This window comes from Penicillium argentinense, assembly GCF_028826775.1.
Source record: "Penicillium argentinense strain IBT 30761 chromosome Unknown utg000010l_segment0_segment0, whole genome shotgun sequence".
NCBI lineage: Eukaryota > Fungi > Ascomycota > Eurotiomycetes > Eurotiales > Aspergillaceae > Penicillium > Penicillium argentinense.
Window position 1 is genome coordinate 2,882,592 of NW_026622669.1, and position 15,892 is coordinate 2,898,483.

A 15,892-nucleotide genomic window follows, 5' to 3' on the forward strand; every position below is an offset into this window, starting at 1 on the left:
CGAATTAGGTTGGTGCCGGGGGAGGCAAAGGCTTCGTGCACTTTGTCATACTGTTGGTAACACGATGCTAGTGCATTGCTCTTCTCGCTCGTGCTATTCTCTACGATCGCGGGTCCAGAACGGAGGGGCATCAACGGGAAGAAGACTCCAGCAGACGTGTTTGGGGCGCCCGCAGGAGGGAGAAAGCCACCTGCACGTAGCTCTCCCCGCAAAGAGGATCACGATCGGCCCTCTATCAGTTTCGGATTCAGCCTATTGGGTCTCCGCAAGAGTTTCCCCCACGAGGAAATCGAGGGTGACCGATGACGTTCAGAGCGTCCATAGCAATCGTGCCCCTCGCCAGCCCACCACCATTGTACCAGAGGAACTGGTCGTGTCTAGCGGGTTCGCAGCCGGCTGCCAAATGTCAACTCGTCCACTCGCCAACCCCGCAAGTGTGCGACCCGATGCATGGGCCGTGCGAGGCCGTGTGCCTCCTGTGGGCTGACAGGGGCTGCATAGCGGCTTTAATCTGGGCCCTCGCTTCACAAACCAGTCAGAACCCCAGACGATCGTCGGCTCCGACCTCCTCCAGAGACCCGCACGACCGCAACTAGCCTAGATGGAGCGTAGCGGGGGGGGCGGGAAGCTCCGTAGACCAGTGGGGGGCGGCGTAGTTGCTTGTAGTTGCTGGATATCTGAGCAGGTCGAGTCGCGGAGTAACTCTGTGGTCCGTGTCCCCTGAACATCAATTCGGGGCGACGTTGCCAGATCCGTTTCCCCTCTTGACCTCACCATTGCCATCCTACAACTCGGCCTCTCTTCCTCTTTACCTTTCCCCCTCTCTCTCGCGCTTCCTCTGTCATACCTTCGTCTCTATCCTCAGCCCCAACATGCGCCGCCCCTAAAGGGATACGGTTGCTCCACAACGTCATTCGTGGTCACGCTACCAGCTCCCCTCCGGGCTCGCGATCGCATTTCGCCTGATTCCCTCGCCACACCCCATAGAAAGGGACGTCAGGAAACGAGGAAAGACACGAAGCCATAACCGAGAGGAGAGACAGATCAAGAAAGCCAAGACCACTCACCCCGAAACTCACACTCCGAGACTCAGCGATTCCCCCCACGTTCATACTCCACGATTCCCGCGACTCCGCGTTCCGAGCTGCTGCGGTCGCTGCAACCTCGTGACCTGCCGGCAACTTGCAAGCAGTCGAAATTCTGACGAGACCCACGATCCTCCTGCGCTCCTATTTCCCTAGATTTCCTCCGTCCTTCTAGATTGGTAAGTTTCATCGGCCCTTTGCTCGGGATCAGCGACCACTTGCGCCGCCGCACGACGAGAGCTATGAGTTCGCCGCTGACATAGGACTGGAGCTATCCACAGCTACGATTACGATTACGGCTCGTTCCTTCGTCCAATACTCGACTTTTTCTCCTTTGCGCAAGGCGTCTGGTGGTTCTCGTAAACTACTAGACATTTCTTCAGGTAAGTTTGTCCTCTTGAGTTGGCTCGTGTTTCGCTGCTTCTTTCATTTGCCGCCCTATCCTACCACATCCGGCGTCGAAGTTGGACGCATCGGTCTGCAACGAAATCGCTTGTCGCGTGGCGCGCGGCGATGCTTATGTCAATGCCAATGCCATGCGATCCTATTTCGACCCTGATCGTGCTGTTGTTTCATTGTCTCGGGCTGTTCTGCGTGCGATTGGGCGGTGCGCTGCAACGGCGCGTCGGAGCTCCCAGGCTCCATCCCCGCTTTGTCGCGAAGAGCCTCCCGTCATGCCACACACACGTTCTCTCCTCCCATCACTATTTCTTTACTGTCGCTGTGCCTGCAACTTCGACTTCGCATCCCTCTTTCACCCTTTGTTATCATCAACTGCTCCTCACGCAGTCTGCTGATATCTCGCTTCTCTCCAGTGTTGCACATACCGCAAACTGCAGTCACTCCTCGGCCTCGAAAGATCGAGACTGCCTTCCTTCCTTTTCATTATCGAGCGCGTGAACGAAAGACTGGTGCTTTGTCGCGCGTGCGGGACGGCAGCATAGCCGCCCACTCAGTTCACTTCTCCCACTCGTTTCCCAACGGTCACACAGGTCAGCAACTCTTCGGCCCACCTTGCCCTCCGCAATCCTCCCCACCCGCGCATCGCATCCGCATCTGCTCCCCCGCAACTAAATTCCGGGGAGTCAAGGCGATCGCTGCACCCACGCCGTTATTTTTAAACATCCATCTTGCAAGGGCAAATTGACTGACGTCACATCAGCATTGTGATTTAGGCGTCATGGCTGCACCTTCGGGCAAACAGACCTCGCTAGGTCCTTCGGGCACGCCACCAGTGCCCGCGACCAATGTCACCAGGCTCGAGAAGAGCCATGCCGGCGTCCGTCGCTCTACTCCTGATTCAGAAGCTCTCGCCTCCTCCGATGATGATGGCGAGCACAATACCCTCACCCAGACCATCACTGCGCCCGCGACGAAGCCCGTTCGCCGAACATCTTGGTTGAACGAAGTGCCTCCTTCGGTCCAACGAAAGCATTCTCTTCCTGGTGGTCCCCTCTCGTCCGGACCTTCCAACCCCGCAAGCCCCTCTGGCGACCAGCCCCCATGGGCTTCAGCCACCAGTGGATCGTTCAACTGGAATCAGTCTGGAGGGAGCCAGTTCCCATGGGGAACTGGTATCTGGAACACCGAGTCTCGCAAGGAACCTCCACCACGTCTTTCGGAAATTGTTCCCTCTCCGACCATGACCAGTACGCAGAATGTTAGCGGCTCGATCGGCGAAGAGATGCTGAGCCCCATTACACGCACTATCTCTGGCGAATCCGCCATTCCATTTTCGATCCCCCTACACCCTACGCCCAAGACCTACCGCTCGCACTCTTATTCCGTTGGCCAAATGGATCCAGAGCTTTCGGGACTCGCGGCAAATAAGCCCAGTGCTGGAGGTGCCTATCCGAGCACTCGTTCCCGCGGCCCCGGACAGATGTCTTCTGGCCAGCCCCGAGGTTCGCGACCCAGTGTACTTGGCGAGCTCGGCCATGACCCTGCTATGCTCGGACGTGTCCGGGAGGATGACGATGGCGACGAAAGCTTCGGTTCAGAGGGCGATGTCAACTACACCAGTCAAGCCAGACAGATCGAGCAACTCGCTCGCGAAAACGCTCTCCTCCGCCAGGCCGCGGCTGCTGGCCAACGGGACAACCGATACCGTGATCGGGCGTCCTCTTCTGCCTCGACCGCCAGTGGTATGCACGCTCTTCATCGCATTCGAGGCAGTGTTCCCGAGGAAGACTTGGCCCCCGAGGACTTGGGGGAGCTACGCGATTTTCAAGGCTATGGAAACATGCGCGGTAACGGCGGACGTCGCTTCTCAGAGCATTCAGCCAACCTGGAACAGCAGTTCTCCTCATTTTCTTCCACCCCACTGGAGAACCGAGCCCTTGACAACGTCCGCAAGGCTCACTGGCAGACTTCCCTGGGTTTTGGAGGCATTGCCGATATTCCGCAAAGCCGCCGCCACTCATTCGCAGATATCCCCATGCGCCACGCATCTGTCAGCTCTATAGATTCACACTCAACTGTGACGCCTCGTGCTGGACTCGGAGAACGCGACGATGGTTATGGAAATGCCAGCGATTATTCCAACCCACCCATACAGCCTCGTAAGTCCCCTCCTTATCTTCCCTTTCTGCGACCATGCGGAGAATGCCGGCTAACGCGCCGTCGTCGGCACAAATCAGAGCCCTACTACTCTCGCGAACAAACACTTCGCGGAGATGGCTCGTCTGGTATCCCAGCCGCTCTCAATCAGTACGCCATGTCTGGGGCCTACGGTCGACAGCCTCCAGCGCTGGCACATGTACATCAGAATCAGCTGCTGTACATTGTCTCCTTCAAGTGCCACCGAGCCGATGTCTTCTACATCCAGGAGGATACCGGTCTTCAAGTGAAAGCAGGCGACCTTGTGATCGTCGAGGCGGACCGAGGCACTGATCTGGGTACTGTTCAACATGCAAACATTTCTATCCAGAGAGCGCGAGAGCTCAAGCAGCAATTTGCCGAAGAGCACTACAAGTGGCTCATGATGTTCTCTCGACAGGCCCAACTTGAGGGATCCGATGTCGGTAGCGCTGGCCTGAACTCCCGCAGTGCCACTGGTGGAATGGGTCCCCATGCTCACGGAGTGCAGGAGGCGGCAACCGACATCAAGCCAAAGCTCATCAAGCGACTTGCTCAGAACCACGAGATACTCACGTTGCGTGACAAAGAAGGAAATGAAGCCAAGGCCAAGCGGGTTTGCCAGCAGAAGGTCGCTGAGCATCGTCTGAACATGGAAATTCTCGATGCCGAGTTCCAAATGTAAGTTAAACCCAGCACTATGTTGGGTTGATAAAGTTGGACTAATGTTTTGCACAGGGACTGGAAGAAGCTTACTTTCTACTACTTCGCTGATTCCTACATCAACTTCAACTCCCTGGTTACCGACCTGTTCAAGATCTACAAGACTCGAATCTGGATGTCTGCGATTAACCCCGCCTCATTCGTGACGCCTCCGTCTGCCGGTCTGCAAGGACCCGGTGGTATAAGCAATCCGCTTTACAGCCAGGAACCGCAGCACCCCGATCGTCGCCACCAGCACGAGAGCCGATCCTACGGTGGACGTGACCCGGTTGATGTTAACCGCGATGGAATGCAGAACCCGGTTGGCGCGCTTCGCACCGCCTTCACTGATTCCTACCAGCCCTTCGCTCAGCCCTCCCGTCAGATGGATACGGCCCAAGGCGATCCCTTCGCACCTTATTCCCCGACAAGCTTCGGACCGATGGACACAGGCTTCCCCGAGTATCCTGGACACGGCACCGGCAACGGTACAGCTCGCATGCATCCTGCCCAGAACGAGTGGGTAGGCCGGTTCCAGGGCCTGTCGCTTAATTCGTGATTACCCCCTCGAATCCTCTACTCGCCATGTCAATGCAAACCTCATCCTTAAGTTCGACCACCGGGTTACATGGGTATTTTCTTTTCATCCCTCTACTTCTCGTCGCACGCCGATTACCTGGCCTTTCAGAAGGCACATGATTTCTCACGCAATCTTTGTACAATCCGCTTCAACATCACCCACCTTTCTATGATCGACGTCTCGATTTTACTTCAAGATTTTCTCCACGTTACGACGGAGAAGAATTCTCCTAGACAACAAAGCCATGCGAGCATGGCGCTTCGACGCAGCTTCTGTTTCCTGGATTTATGTGCCATTCTGCGAAAGATTGTTTTTAAGCCCGTCGCGATATCTCTTAGCCTTTTAGGCGCCATGCTTTGTGATTCATGCCCTCTCACCCCAATTTATCATGTATCACTCCTATCCCCTGTTAGATTCCATACCCTGGGCCGTATTTTCTGGTCCGTTCGGTCTTTTCAGTCACGCTGTTTCTTTCTATGAAATAGACTCGAAGCGGTCAGGTCTGGTTCTCGTGTTCATATCTCAAGAATCTCTGCGCTGGTTCGCCCTTATGTCACACTATCTTTATTGTCGTTATGCTGGGATCTTTATCTTTACTTTTTGTGTCCCATGGTTGCCCGGATGAGGCTATTTTTATTGTTCTATCTTTATCCTCACCATTCCCATCCTATCTTTATTTTTATTTTTTCTACCTCTCGCCGTGCTTGATTTTTTCTTCGCTTTTTCCAGGCTCAAAAGTGAAGGTAAAGTATCTCTAAAATGCTTCAAATAAGTCTGGTCTGATATCATAAAATTGGTCACGTCAAATGGGATTCTCTCGCCTCGAAGCTATTTGGGCTATATTCTTTTATACGAAAAGCTCTGCTTGTGCCGTTCTCTTTTACGCTGCATTTCAAAGGACAAGACTGTAATTTTGATATTTCGATAATGTGTGACAGCTTTTATATCTAATCTGTACGAGCAAACCTCGCCGAAATTGACAAAAGCTACGGCCTTCAATATGATGGATGCATACTACTCCTCAGACTGATGCATGGAATGGCTATTTGAGGGTACCGCCTCAACAATTCCATCTAATATCAGCTTGCAACAGAAAAAGTCCCTTGCAGCCGAATATCCCGACTCGACGCCCCAACATAAACCCGGAAAGTGCCACTCGGCACAACCCATTTCTGCAGCGTCACATCCCAATAGCTCAAATCACGTCTCGTCAGCTCAAACGTAGCCGTTCCAGATCCAGCAGCTTGAAGAAATACCTTCTCGAACCCCCGCAGCTGCTTCGGCGGACTCAACGGAGCAGATTCAGGAAGTCCGATATAGAGCTGCGCGACTTCGGCACCTTCAACCGAGCCATTGTTCACAATATGTACTGAGACAGTTCCCACCGACTCGAACAGCTCCACGGGTCCACCAGAAATGATAGATCCGATTGTCGGACCAGAAGTAGCGAGCACGTTAATCGAGAGTCCACTATACGCGAACTCGGTATACGAGAGTCCGTGTCCAAATTCATAGCGTGGATCGATGCCGTTCTTGTCGAAATGGCGATAGTCAACGAAGAGGCCTTCGGTGAAAGAATCTGTTTGGGCATATATCCAGCCAGCGCCGTAATCGCTGCGCTGCTTAGCAATGGTATAGGGTATTTTTCCACTGGGAGAGGTGGATCCGTAGAGGATGTCGGCTAGGGCATTCCCGCTTTCTTGGCCTGGGAGCCCGGCCCAGATAATTGCCTTGACGGAGGGTTGGGCGAGGATGGTTTCTAGGATTATGGGGCCCACGCTGTGAATTACGACGATGACGTTTTTGTTCGAGGATGCGACGGATTGCACAAGGGAGTTTCCGTTGTGCCATGGGTCAAGGTTGTTTCGGTCTCCTGGATTGTTTTCGACGGTGATGTATCTGGTAGAGAGAATTAATATTGTCATATTTAGATACGCTGAAGATCCATATACGAGTAGTACGTACCCTTCTCCCGAGTCCGAGTTAATGAATACAATGGCTGTCTCAGCTGCGGCTGCCGCCTCTGCTCCTGCTGCTGCATCATCGGTAGTGCTTGTGATGATTTGTGTACCGGTCTTGTCTGCTTGCGCTTGGATTGCATCGACGGGAGCAACCAGGTACTATTGTGGACATTAGACTCAAGAGGAGATTAATGGAAGTATGTATATAACTCACCGGAAATTCAGCAGTTCCACTGCCCCATCCCATGGCCAGTGTACCATTATCACATCCACGGTCAGTGCATGCGTTGGGACCCGCCGGGTTGACGATAGCGTCTTGTCCAATAATGGCTAGGCTCTTTGGCTGTCGAAGAGGTAATGTCTGAGCCTCATTCTTCAAAAGAACGATCGAATCACGAGCTACGGCTCGAGCAACCGAAGCATGGTCGGCTGTGACATCGACGCTGGCCTTGCCGCCATTCCACGAACTGAAGCTGACCTCGGGATAGCCCTGGTCTTGATTGACGAGATACCACGCAGCCAAAATCCGAGTGACCATGTCATCCAGACGAGACTGCGGCACAGAGCCATTGGCGACAGCTTCGACCAAGTTCGACCCCCAGAATATACTTCCTCGTGGAGTATTGAAATCGCTTCCCGGCATGGTCATGTCCAGCCCGGCCAGAGCACTGTTCACGCCGGTGTGCTGCGCATTCCAGTCGCTCACAACGTATCCACGGAAGCCGAGCTCATTCTTCAGCAGCTCGTTTAAGATGGCCTCGCTCTCGCAGGCCCAGGTCCCGTTCACCTTGTTATACGAACACATCACCGAGGCCACGTCTGCTCTCACGGCATTCATGAACGGCCACACGTACAACTCGTGTGTCTGGCGATCAGCCATTTCAGAACTAATCGTGTCCCTATTAACCTCCTGTTCATTTCCGATCCAATGCTATAGACCAAATTAGTCAACCTGCGTATTTGAAAGGAAAGACAAAATAAAGAGCATACTTTGGCGCATGCCTGTACCCCCGAGTCCTGCATTCCGCGAATTGTCTCTTCCATCGCAACTCCGCTAAGATACGGGTCAACTGAGAAGCCTTCCCAGTTCCTCCCACCATCGGGATTCTTCCCCAATGGACCAGAGACTGGGCCCAGCTGCACATGGACTCCGAGACCCTTGGCCTCTGCTCCCATTGCCACGCCACGGGAGTAAAGAAGACTGCGGTCCCAGGTCGCGCCGGCATTGATTCCTGCGGGAAAGGCAGTGACGGGGTTTGCGAACCGGATGCCCAACGGCGAGTCTTGAAGACATAAGGATGGGTAGTCGATTGAACTGGGGGCGTATGTGTTGCCCACGCAGGGTCCGCCCTCCCATGTCACGCCCGTCGCGATGCCGGCCTTTTCAGCCTGGCTGAGCTTTTGTAGAGCTGCTTGCGCTTTGGAATAAGCTGCATCCCAGCCAGAAGTGGCCAGTCCAGAAGCCTGGGCGGCGGATGTTGTCAAAGCAGAGAAGAAAAGAAGGCGCATTTGAGATCGATTCGAATGCATTGCAGACACGCTCAATGCCACGTTTGGGACTTGTGGCTAGATCACTCGCCTCCTTATAAGGCCGGCCTCCCGGGGGCGCGGGCCAATATTGCAGCAGAAACCCCCTCATCTTGGGAGTTCTGGCCTGCAGATCGAATCCCGGGGTATTTACTCTCTCCTCGTTCCCACATGAGCACGAAATGTGAGTCGGCTCAGCTTGGCAATGGGGAATACGCCACAACAAGGGCTTGCCCGCCTATCGTGACATTCCCTGGTTGCACCGAAGTATGCGGCATGAGCTGGCCGAGCGAACTATCGGCCGGGGTGGCGCCCTTTAGTGGGATGTAGATGGTGGGTGATTGGAGAAGCAAAGGGATCCTGGAGAGAGTGCGGGGGAAGGCCCGATATAAGGCCGGGTGGGTGGGCCAAGCTGGGAGAGTTTAGGCTGAATACCAGGCGCAATGCAATTCCTATAAGTAGATACATTCGAAGGCTGATCGATGCCAAAAATCACAGGTCGCCAAGTGTGGATATCATGGTTGCAAAAAAAAAAATTAAAAAATTGTAAAGGCACGTCAGGCCGGTGCTATGAGCTTCAATGGCCCGCTTCCTGTCACTTCTTCTGCTTCACCCGCGACAGTCAAGGATACAGTCCACTGCACCCTATTACAATGTTTGATATCATGGGAAGCAAAATCAGGATGAATCCCCGTGGCCGGGTGAGCTAGCAAGCGTGTTCCGGCCACAAGACCATCCGAGCGAAGAGCAAGTTGAAACATTCGCCCCATATTGAATGGCTTATATCCCTTTTCGTCGGTCGATAGAACCAAGGGGGTGTCAAAGACTTTGAAAAGACGATCAAGACCGAAATCATATTGCCACTCATGGACCTCATTCCGGTGCGCACGCATACCAGGAAGAGCACTTGGCCTTTCGCGGGCGAGGTGGCAGCTGCTGAGGAGCACCATACTCACCCAGTTCACCTGGATTCTGGGGAGAGTCCCCTTCAAGGGTGCACTGGTTTCTAGGTCTGGTACAATCTCCAGTATCACCGGGATCGTCTGGGGATTATCAATCTGGGCAGCTTCGGGGTAGGACATCTTTACTCGGAAGTAGAACTCCGGAGTACGCGACCACCGAATGGTCTTTTTGGGGTCTTTCATTCCTGGGACCAGAGACCAGCTCTTGATCCGTCTCATAGCAGAAATCTGCCTCAGCGTCTGAAGGTTCACCGATTCATCTACCGGGTGCCGCATTATGATCGGCCACGTCGCATCCATAGTCCTCTTGGAGCCCCCAAAGATACATTCGAGCCGCGCGCGGAGATAATACTCGATGAAGCCTTCCGTGCGGAAAGCAAGATGTTTGCGAGACGAAAAGAACGACCCTGGAAAAGTATGATGTCCAGGATGCCAAGGATCATCTAATGGAATAAAGCTTTCCGACCCAGAATGCTCCTTGATGACCGTTTGATCAGGCTCACTGGGTATCTGCATCGAAAACTGCCAATTCAGGGCCTCTTCGCTGTCTTGAGCGTGATGGAGGGGACCGCGAAACAGCGCATCTTGCACACGGTAGAGGAGGTAGCAAGTATGTGAGCGGAATTCGGAGAAGTCATCCAGCTCGGGATTAATTCGTGCCCGGCCGACCAGCGCCAGAGAGACTTTGGCATCTGGCGATCTAATCGGTGCGTGGCGCACGATGCTTCCGATGATGGTGTCCCCCGCGACGAACGACCAGCCCGGGGGCGCGGCCACTTCGAGTTTGAGATGCTCGTCGCCTGTCGGAGGGACTGGAGGCATCCTGGAGGAGCTGTGGGGGGTCAGGATGGTGTTAGCATGTTTGGTGTTGAGAGACAGCGAAACAAGACGGGGGCCGATGATCGTGCCCGGCCAGGCAGCCAGGCAGCCAGGCAACCAAGCAGCCAAGCAATATTCAGCGACTCTGGCAGCCGTATTAAAAGGCACACGCCCCCCTCGATGGCCAACGCAGAGGGGCAGTGTGGCCCGTTAATACCAAATATTTAAAAGGAAATGGCCAAGCATTGGACTCGCTGCGGCGTTGCTTAACCCTGCATAATGGCTTCGGTGCACCGTGCGTGCACTGCTCTACACGATCTTGTACGATCCCGTCCTACTCCGTATAAGTGTTGACGATTGTCTTCAATGATCTTGTTTTATTGAAGGATATCGTAAATCCTTTCTTATGTTATATTGATAGGCGCGATCTGCACAGCCCAATTGACTCCCCCATGTGTCCACGTTGTGGGGTAAGGGTTTGGCCAGACGCCTTCGCGGCTCGCGGTGATTGGCAGCAGAGCTGAAGATGAAAAGGGTCCGAATTCTTGTCACCGTTTGTGCGGAGGCTACATGTTAAACGAACGCTCTCCAATGTACAGCCAGCTGTTCTCAACAAGTGGTGCGATCTCCCAGGTGGATGTTGTGGACGGAAAACGGAGAGAGCTGAAGCCACGTCAGGATCAACATGACGGGGCTGAAGAAGATTGTGACGTTTGAGAAGTCTAACCATCTCAAGCAAACTTGTCGTGCTTTCCTTTGACCTTGACGTCCAGCATCTCTTCGTGGAAATTGCCCTCTCTCCGCGCCCGCCGCAATCGCTTGACCTCATCATCCTCCAATTTCCGCCCCACAAGAGCCTCCAGCTCTTTCCGACTAATCTTCTCGTAGGCCTTGGATTCCTTGTTCGCGCGGAGGCGTGGCTTGAACCGCGCCTGCATCCGAATGCGCACGGTCGTTTCGAAGGAGATTGTGGTCGCGTCGCCTCGGATCTCGACGCCGCTGCTTGCCTTTGCGCTTTCCTTGACGCTGAGAAAGGACTCCGAGTCTCCGCCACGCACTTGGATGGCGAATGTGCCTGTGATTTCAGCCGAGGGAATGGCGAGGAAGGATTCGAAGGGAGAAACGGCGGACGCAGTCGCGGTGAACAGACCGTGGTTGTCGCAACTCAAGTACCTGCGCAACGTAGTGTTAGCTTCCAATTGACCACTTGATCCGCTAGTCCGATGATAAGACTTGACACATACTTCCCATGATGTCCCTTGAAACTAAACGACTCTGTCCCTGCCACGCGCGTTGCAACCCACACCTGCCGCACATCGTGCGGCTCCGCAGTCCCCGGGTCCCCCTCCACCATATTCTCCAGGATGCTCGCAAAGACTTTTCCGTTTGCATCGCTGGCAATGCAGCTCGGCTCATCGGAGGGCAGAACAAGGATGACCGGGCCGGAGATGTCGCTTGCTGTGTCGGCGGAAACCCAGCTCTGGTCCTCGGGGTTGTCGTCCTCTTCGGCCTGGGGGGCATCGGTCTTGCGGGTTTTGGCAGACGTTCCGACGTCCGGGTCACGCTGCTTGCGCTTCTTGGTCTTGGGCTTGTCACCCTTGAACACGAGGGGCTTGACCATTTTGGGGGCGTTGGAGAGAAGTGGTAAAGCTGTGGGTAGCTGCCGTTGCGTTGAATAATGTTCGAACGCTCTTATCGGGGTCGCCTTATCGGCTTAGCTGGTCAGCTCCCAAGCCAGCCTACGACTACGGCAAGATGCCTTCACTACTACGACAATCCAATGTTGACTTACAACTAGAATAGCATAACTACAGAATTACCACAGAATAACCAACCGTGAAAGGAAATCCTTTGTAATCTTGGGTAAATACCCCAAATTTCTTGCTAAGAAAGCCACAAGAGATGGCGGGCCCAAGCCAGCCCAATCTTTAGTTAAGCCCCAGATACCCTTAGGCTTTAGATGGGGGCAAGATCTCGCGACCGTCGCCGGGCTCGTTAAGGCTCTTCGATAAGAACAGTAATAATGGACCGCAAATTCAGGATTCGAGATATGATAGGTCTAGATTCTCCGGAGAAGGTAGGCAGCCAATAAACAATGTCTTCCACAGAAGGCCGAATTCACGCTAACACAGACTCTCTATATTGCCTGATCTGATTGGTCTGGTTGCATTATTTGTCTGCTCCGATATCTTATTCAATGGAAAAGGAGTCCAATATGACGCGAAGTATCTTGTAAGAACCCTGTAACTTAACTTCCTAGGATACAAGCCGTGCCAATATCTACAAAAATCCACAGAATTCATGAACTTTGACCGCTGCTAATCTTCAGAGTGCTGGTCAGAGGAAGACTCCGACTCGAGGAGCCAACGTGGATCCCGTAACTTCCGCTCTGAAGCTGCCACTTCTGAGCAACCACATCCCAGGTACTGAGGTCACGTCGAGTCAAAGGGAAAGAGACCTCGGCTGAGCCCCGTGCGGGGATCTTCACTTTCTCAAAACCACGAAGCTGCTTCACGGGCCCATTGGGAATGCCAACGTAGATTTGAGCAACTTCGGCACCCACTCGATCTCCAATATTGCTCACGGTTGCTGTGACTGTAGCCACTGTCTCCCAGAGATCAACAGCGCCGCCTTGCTCAACTGCACCGCTGGGATATTCAGCTATTCCATCTTCCACGGCAGAGACCTGAAGGTCGGAGAACTCGAACGAAGTGTAAGAAAGACCAAACCCAAATTCATATCGGGGTGTGATGTTATGGGCATCGAAATAGCGGTAGTCGATAAAGACGCCTTCATCAAAGTCATCCTGCGGGAACAGACCATAAGGCGTCTCAGTGTAGGTATGGTAGAAGTTCTTATAGTCCGACTCGTTCTTCGCAACGGTATATGGCAGCTTGCCGCTGAAGTTCTCGTCTCCATAGAGCAGAGAAACGATAGCACGACCCGAATCCTGACCTGGCAAGTGAGCAAAGACAATACCAGTGACGTTCGGATGGTCAACGAATTGATCCACGAGACGAGTCCCAGCATTATGGATGATGGCAATCGTGTTGGCGCAGGTATTTGCAACCCGAGTGACGAGATCATCTGAATATTCGTCACGCACCCCGGAACGGTCCATGCTCTCGGTCGCGAAGGCATTGATGAAGACTAAACATGCGTCCGATGCCTCCATCAGTCCGGTGGATCCGGGCAAATCGGATGTATCCCACATGACGACCGAGCTGTCTTCGTAAGCTCGCTGTTGGAGTGCATCCAGAGGAGCGCTCAGGTAGGGGCCGGTGTTGGCACCAGAGCCACCGCCAACACTGAGGGTGCCATTGAATGCCACTTGGTAGTACAGTGGCTCGTCCAGGGCGGTTGACACAAATGCATCCGCGAGTTGGAAGACAGCTGGCTCGAACCCGATTTGCCAAGGATTCGTCAAAAGATTCCCTCCGTTTGGCATGTAGGCAGGCGGAGCCTTGGCGTCGTATCCAAACACGGAGATTAGCCTCGGCGATTTGAGAGGCAGCGCGTTGTTCTCGTTCTTGACGAGCACGTGGCCCTCCACCGCGCCCTCATAGATCACGGGCTTGGCATCGGGACTCAGAGCATTCACGATCTCATGAGGCCCGCTAACATTGTATGGCATTCCGACGCCAGGCTTGGGATAGCTGGCCTCGTCTTGGCCTAGCTTGTACCAGGACGCAATGATTCTGATGACTTGTCAGTGGCACTGAAGGAATGTACAGGGGTTGAGAGATTCTTCTTACCTTGTTGCCATGTCATCCAGACGAGATTCCGACACGCTGCCATTGTTGATAGCTTCAGTGAAGTTATTGCCCCAGAACGACTGACCGTCCGGCATAGCCATGTCAAGACCCGCCAGAGCTGCAGCCACACCGGAGTGCTGAGCGTTCCAATCAGTGACGACAAACCCTTCAAACCCGAGCTCTGTCTTCAGGAGGCCATTCAAGGTCTTGCTGTTTTGGCAAGCATAGGAGTTGTTGACTCGGTTATACGAACACATGATGTTAGCCGCGCCGGCCTTGAGAGCATCTTGGAAAGGCCAGAGGTATAGCTCATGCATTGTCTTGTCATCGATATTACTTGATAACGATGCGACTGTCTCATTCTCTGAGTTGACGGTCGGGTTCCGATAAAGCTCTTGCTCGTTGGCAATAAAATGCTATCGCAAATCGCAATCAATCACATCATCCTACAAATGCAAGTCCAGTTGGTCAATTCTGGCTACTAACCTTCACACTGGAAATCACACCCTGGCTCTGAAGACCTCGAACAGTCTCTGCGCCAATAACACCGTCAAGGTATGGGTCATTCGATGATCCTATGAGAATGTGAGTCTAATGTCCCCAGCAACATGGATATACCCCAAAACAATGTTACCTTCCCAGTTTCGACCGCCAGTTGTAATTCGTCCCAAAGGACCAACAACAGGTCCCAGAGCAACCTGGACACCCTTTTTCCGAAACTCGCCACCGATATGCCAGCCCCGGTCATGGGCAAGAGACTTGTTCCAGCTGTGTGGCAAGTCAGTAAAATGCTCGTTGACTGTACCACCAAAGCCAGAGTGCTTCGTACCTCGCTCCAATGTGAATGCCGCTTGGGTAGCTATTAACAAAGTCCGTGTAGCGAACCCCATTGCCAGCATCCTGAAGACACATTCCATTAAACCCAAGACGCGGTATAGCTGGAATGATCCCCGAGCATCCATTGTCTGTATTAGCGGTGCCGTATGTAAGATTGTTCTTCAGTTCCGTCAGTCACTGCAGAGCACTCGGGGGTAGGGTAAAAAACCTTCTCTTCCAGTGTCATTTTCGAGACCAACTCTGCGGCCTTTGCATATGCATCAGCCCAGTCACCAGTCCCTTTCCCCTGTGCTGTGTAATGTTAGCTAGTACCAATACCTGAAGTTGTCATACACATACGAGAGGGGTACACAGGCTCAGACTGTCCATAAAAGTGGGTGTCTGAAGTAATATTTTGCTTTGTCTGGCCCAATTCACACAGAGAGAGAATGGCCACAGCCAGGCTAATCTGCTTTGCAGATAACATGACCTCACTACTCAAGTCAATAAGATGTTGTACTTATCTTGTAGTCTCACAAATAAAACGTTTCCTCTGAATTAGAGGCCCATGCCCCTCTATATACTCCTCCGTCCCAGCCCCTTCTCCTGTAGTCTCCCCTGGTCTCCTCACGACACCAGAAGCCCCTCACCGAATGGTAGCTATGTCATAGTACGTCTGTGAAGGCTCCGGACCAAAGGATCATCGCTTAAATTTCCCGTTTAGCTGACCTTGGACGTCCAAGCGTAGAACTTGTTCTCTGCACTAGGAGACATAGCAGCATGGCTGGCCCCGCTTTCCCTCTTGATTTCTTCAATTTCAGTACTAGAAGCTCAAGGAAGATGTTTTCCATCATGGGAAGTTGCCGATCTAGATCAACTTTAACTTTAGAACTTGGGTAAACTTCGGGGAAACTCAAGATGCGGTCACCATGCACAGATTTTTGCTGCGTTGCTAATAAAACACACAGACCAGAGCAAGCATAATATAGAGAATGTAGCAGAGTTATTCGACTACTTTACAAGCTCACCTATCCCGGGTAGTCTTGCTTTTCTACAAGTTGTGTAATATTCAAATTTTGGATTTGACCAAGGGAAAGCCACCAAGACA

The 15,892-nt window shown here is 53.1% G+C and overlaps 5 protein-coding genes across 5 annotated transcripts; 1 reads left to right on the forward strand and 4 right to left on the reverse strand.

The window, feature by feature from the left end:
- Positions 1 to 2,265: 2,265 nt before the first annotated feature.
- On the forward strand, positions 2,266 to 4,923 carry N7532_010756 (PSP1 family protein; the record flags this gene model as incomplete). The annotated part of the gene is made up of 2 exons (XM_056623247.1): positions 2,266 to 4,343; positions 4,401 to 4,923. 2 exons carry the CDS (start codon positions 2,266 to 2,268, stop codon positions 4,921 to 4,923), a joined length of 2,601 nt encoding a protein of 866 aa, XP_056470663.1.
- Positions 4,924 to 6,023: 1,100 nt separating this feature from the next.
- Positions 6,024 to 8,414, reverse strand: N7532_010757 (beta-glucosidase; the record flags this gene model as incomplete). The annotated part of the gene is made up of 4 exons (XM_056623248.1): positions 6,024 to 6,843; positions 6,910 to 7,064; positions 7,120 to 7,836; positions 7,896 to 8,414. 4 exons carry the CDS (start codon positions 8,412 to 8,414, stop codon positions 6,024 to 6,026), a joined length of 2,211 nt encoding a protein of 736 aa, XP_056470664.1.
- A 575-nt stretch (positions 8,415 to 8,989) lies between these two features.
- Positions 8,990 to 10,216, reverse strand: N7532_010758 (uncharacterized protein; the record flags this gene model as incomplete). Its single annotated transcript, XM_056623249.1, has 1 exon — positions 8,990 to 10,216. The coding sequence occupies one exon, from the start codon at positions 10,214 to 10,216 to the stop codon at positions 8,990 to 8,992; it is 1,227 nt and encodes a 408-aa protein (XP_056470665.1).
- Positions 10,217 to 10,944: 728 nt separating this feature from the next.
- N7532_010759 (uncharacterized protein) lies at positions 10,945 to 11,834 on the reverse strand (the record flags this gene model as incomplete). Its single annotated transcript, XM_056623250.1, has 2 exons — positions 10,945 to 11,386; positions 11,458 to 11,834. The coding sequence occupies 2 exons, from the start codon at positions 11,832 to 11,834 to the stop codon at positions 10,945 to 10,947; spliced, it is 819 nt and encodes a 272-aa protein (XP_056470666.1).
- Positions 11,835 to 12,512: 678 nt separating this feature from the next.
- On the reverse strand, positions 12,513 to 15,271 carry N7532_010760 (beta-glucosidase; the record flags this gene model as incomplete). Its single annotated transcript, XM_056623251.1, has 7 exons — positions 12,513 to 13,911; positions 13,969 to 14,384; positions 14,455 to 14,543; positions 14,603 to 14,736; positions 14,798 to 14,964; positions 15,014 to 15,096; positions 15,145 to 15,271. The coding sequence occupies 7 exons, from the start codon at positions 15,269 to 15,271 to the stop codon at positions 12,513 to 12,515; spliced, it is 2,415 nt and encodes an 804-aa protein (XP_056470667.1).
- Between the last annotated feature and the right edge of the window lie 621 nt (positions 15,272 to 15,892).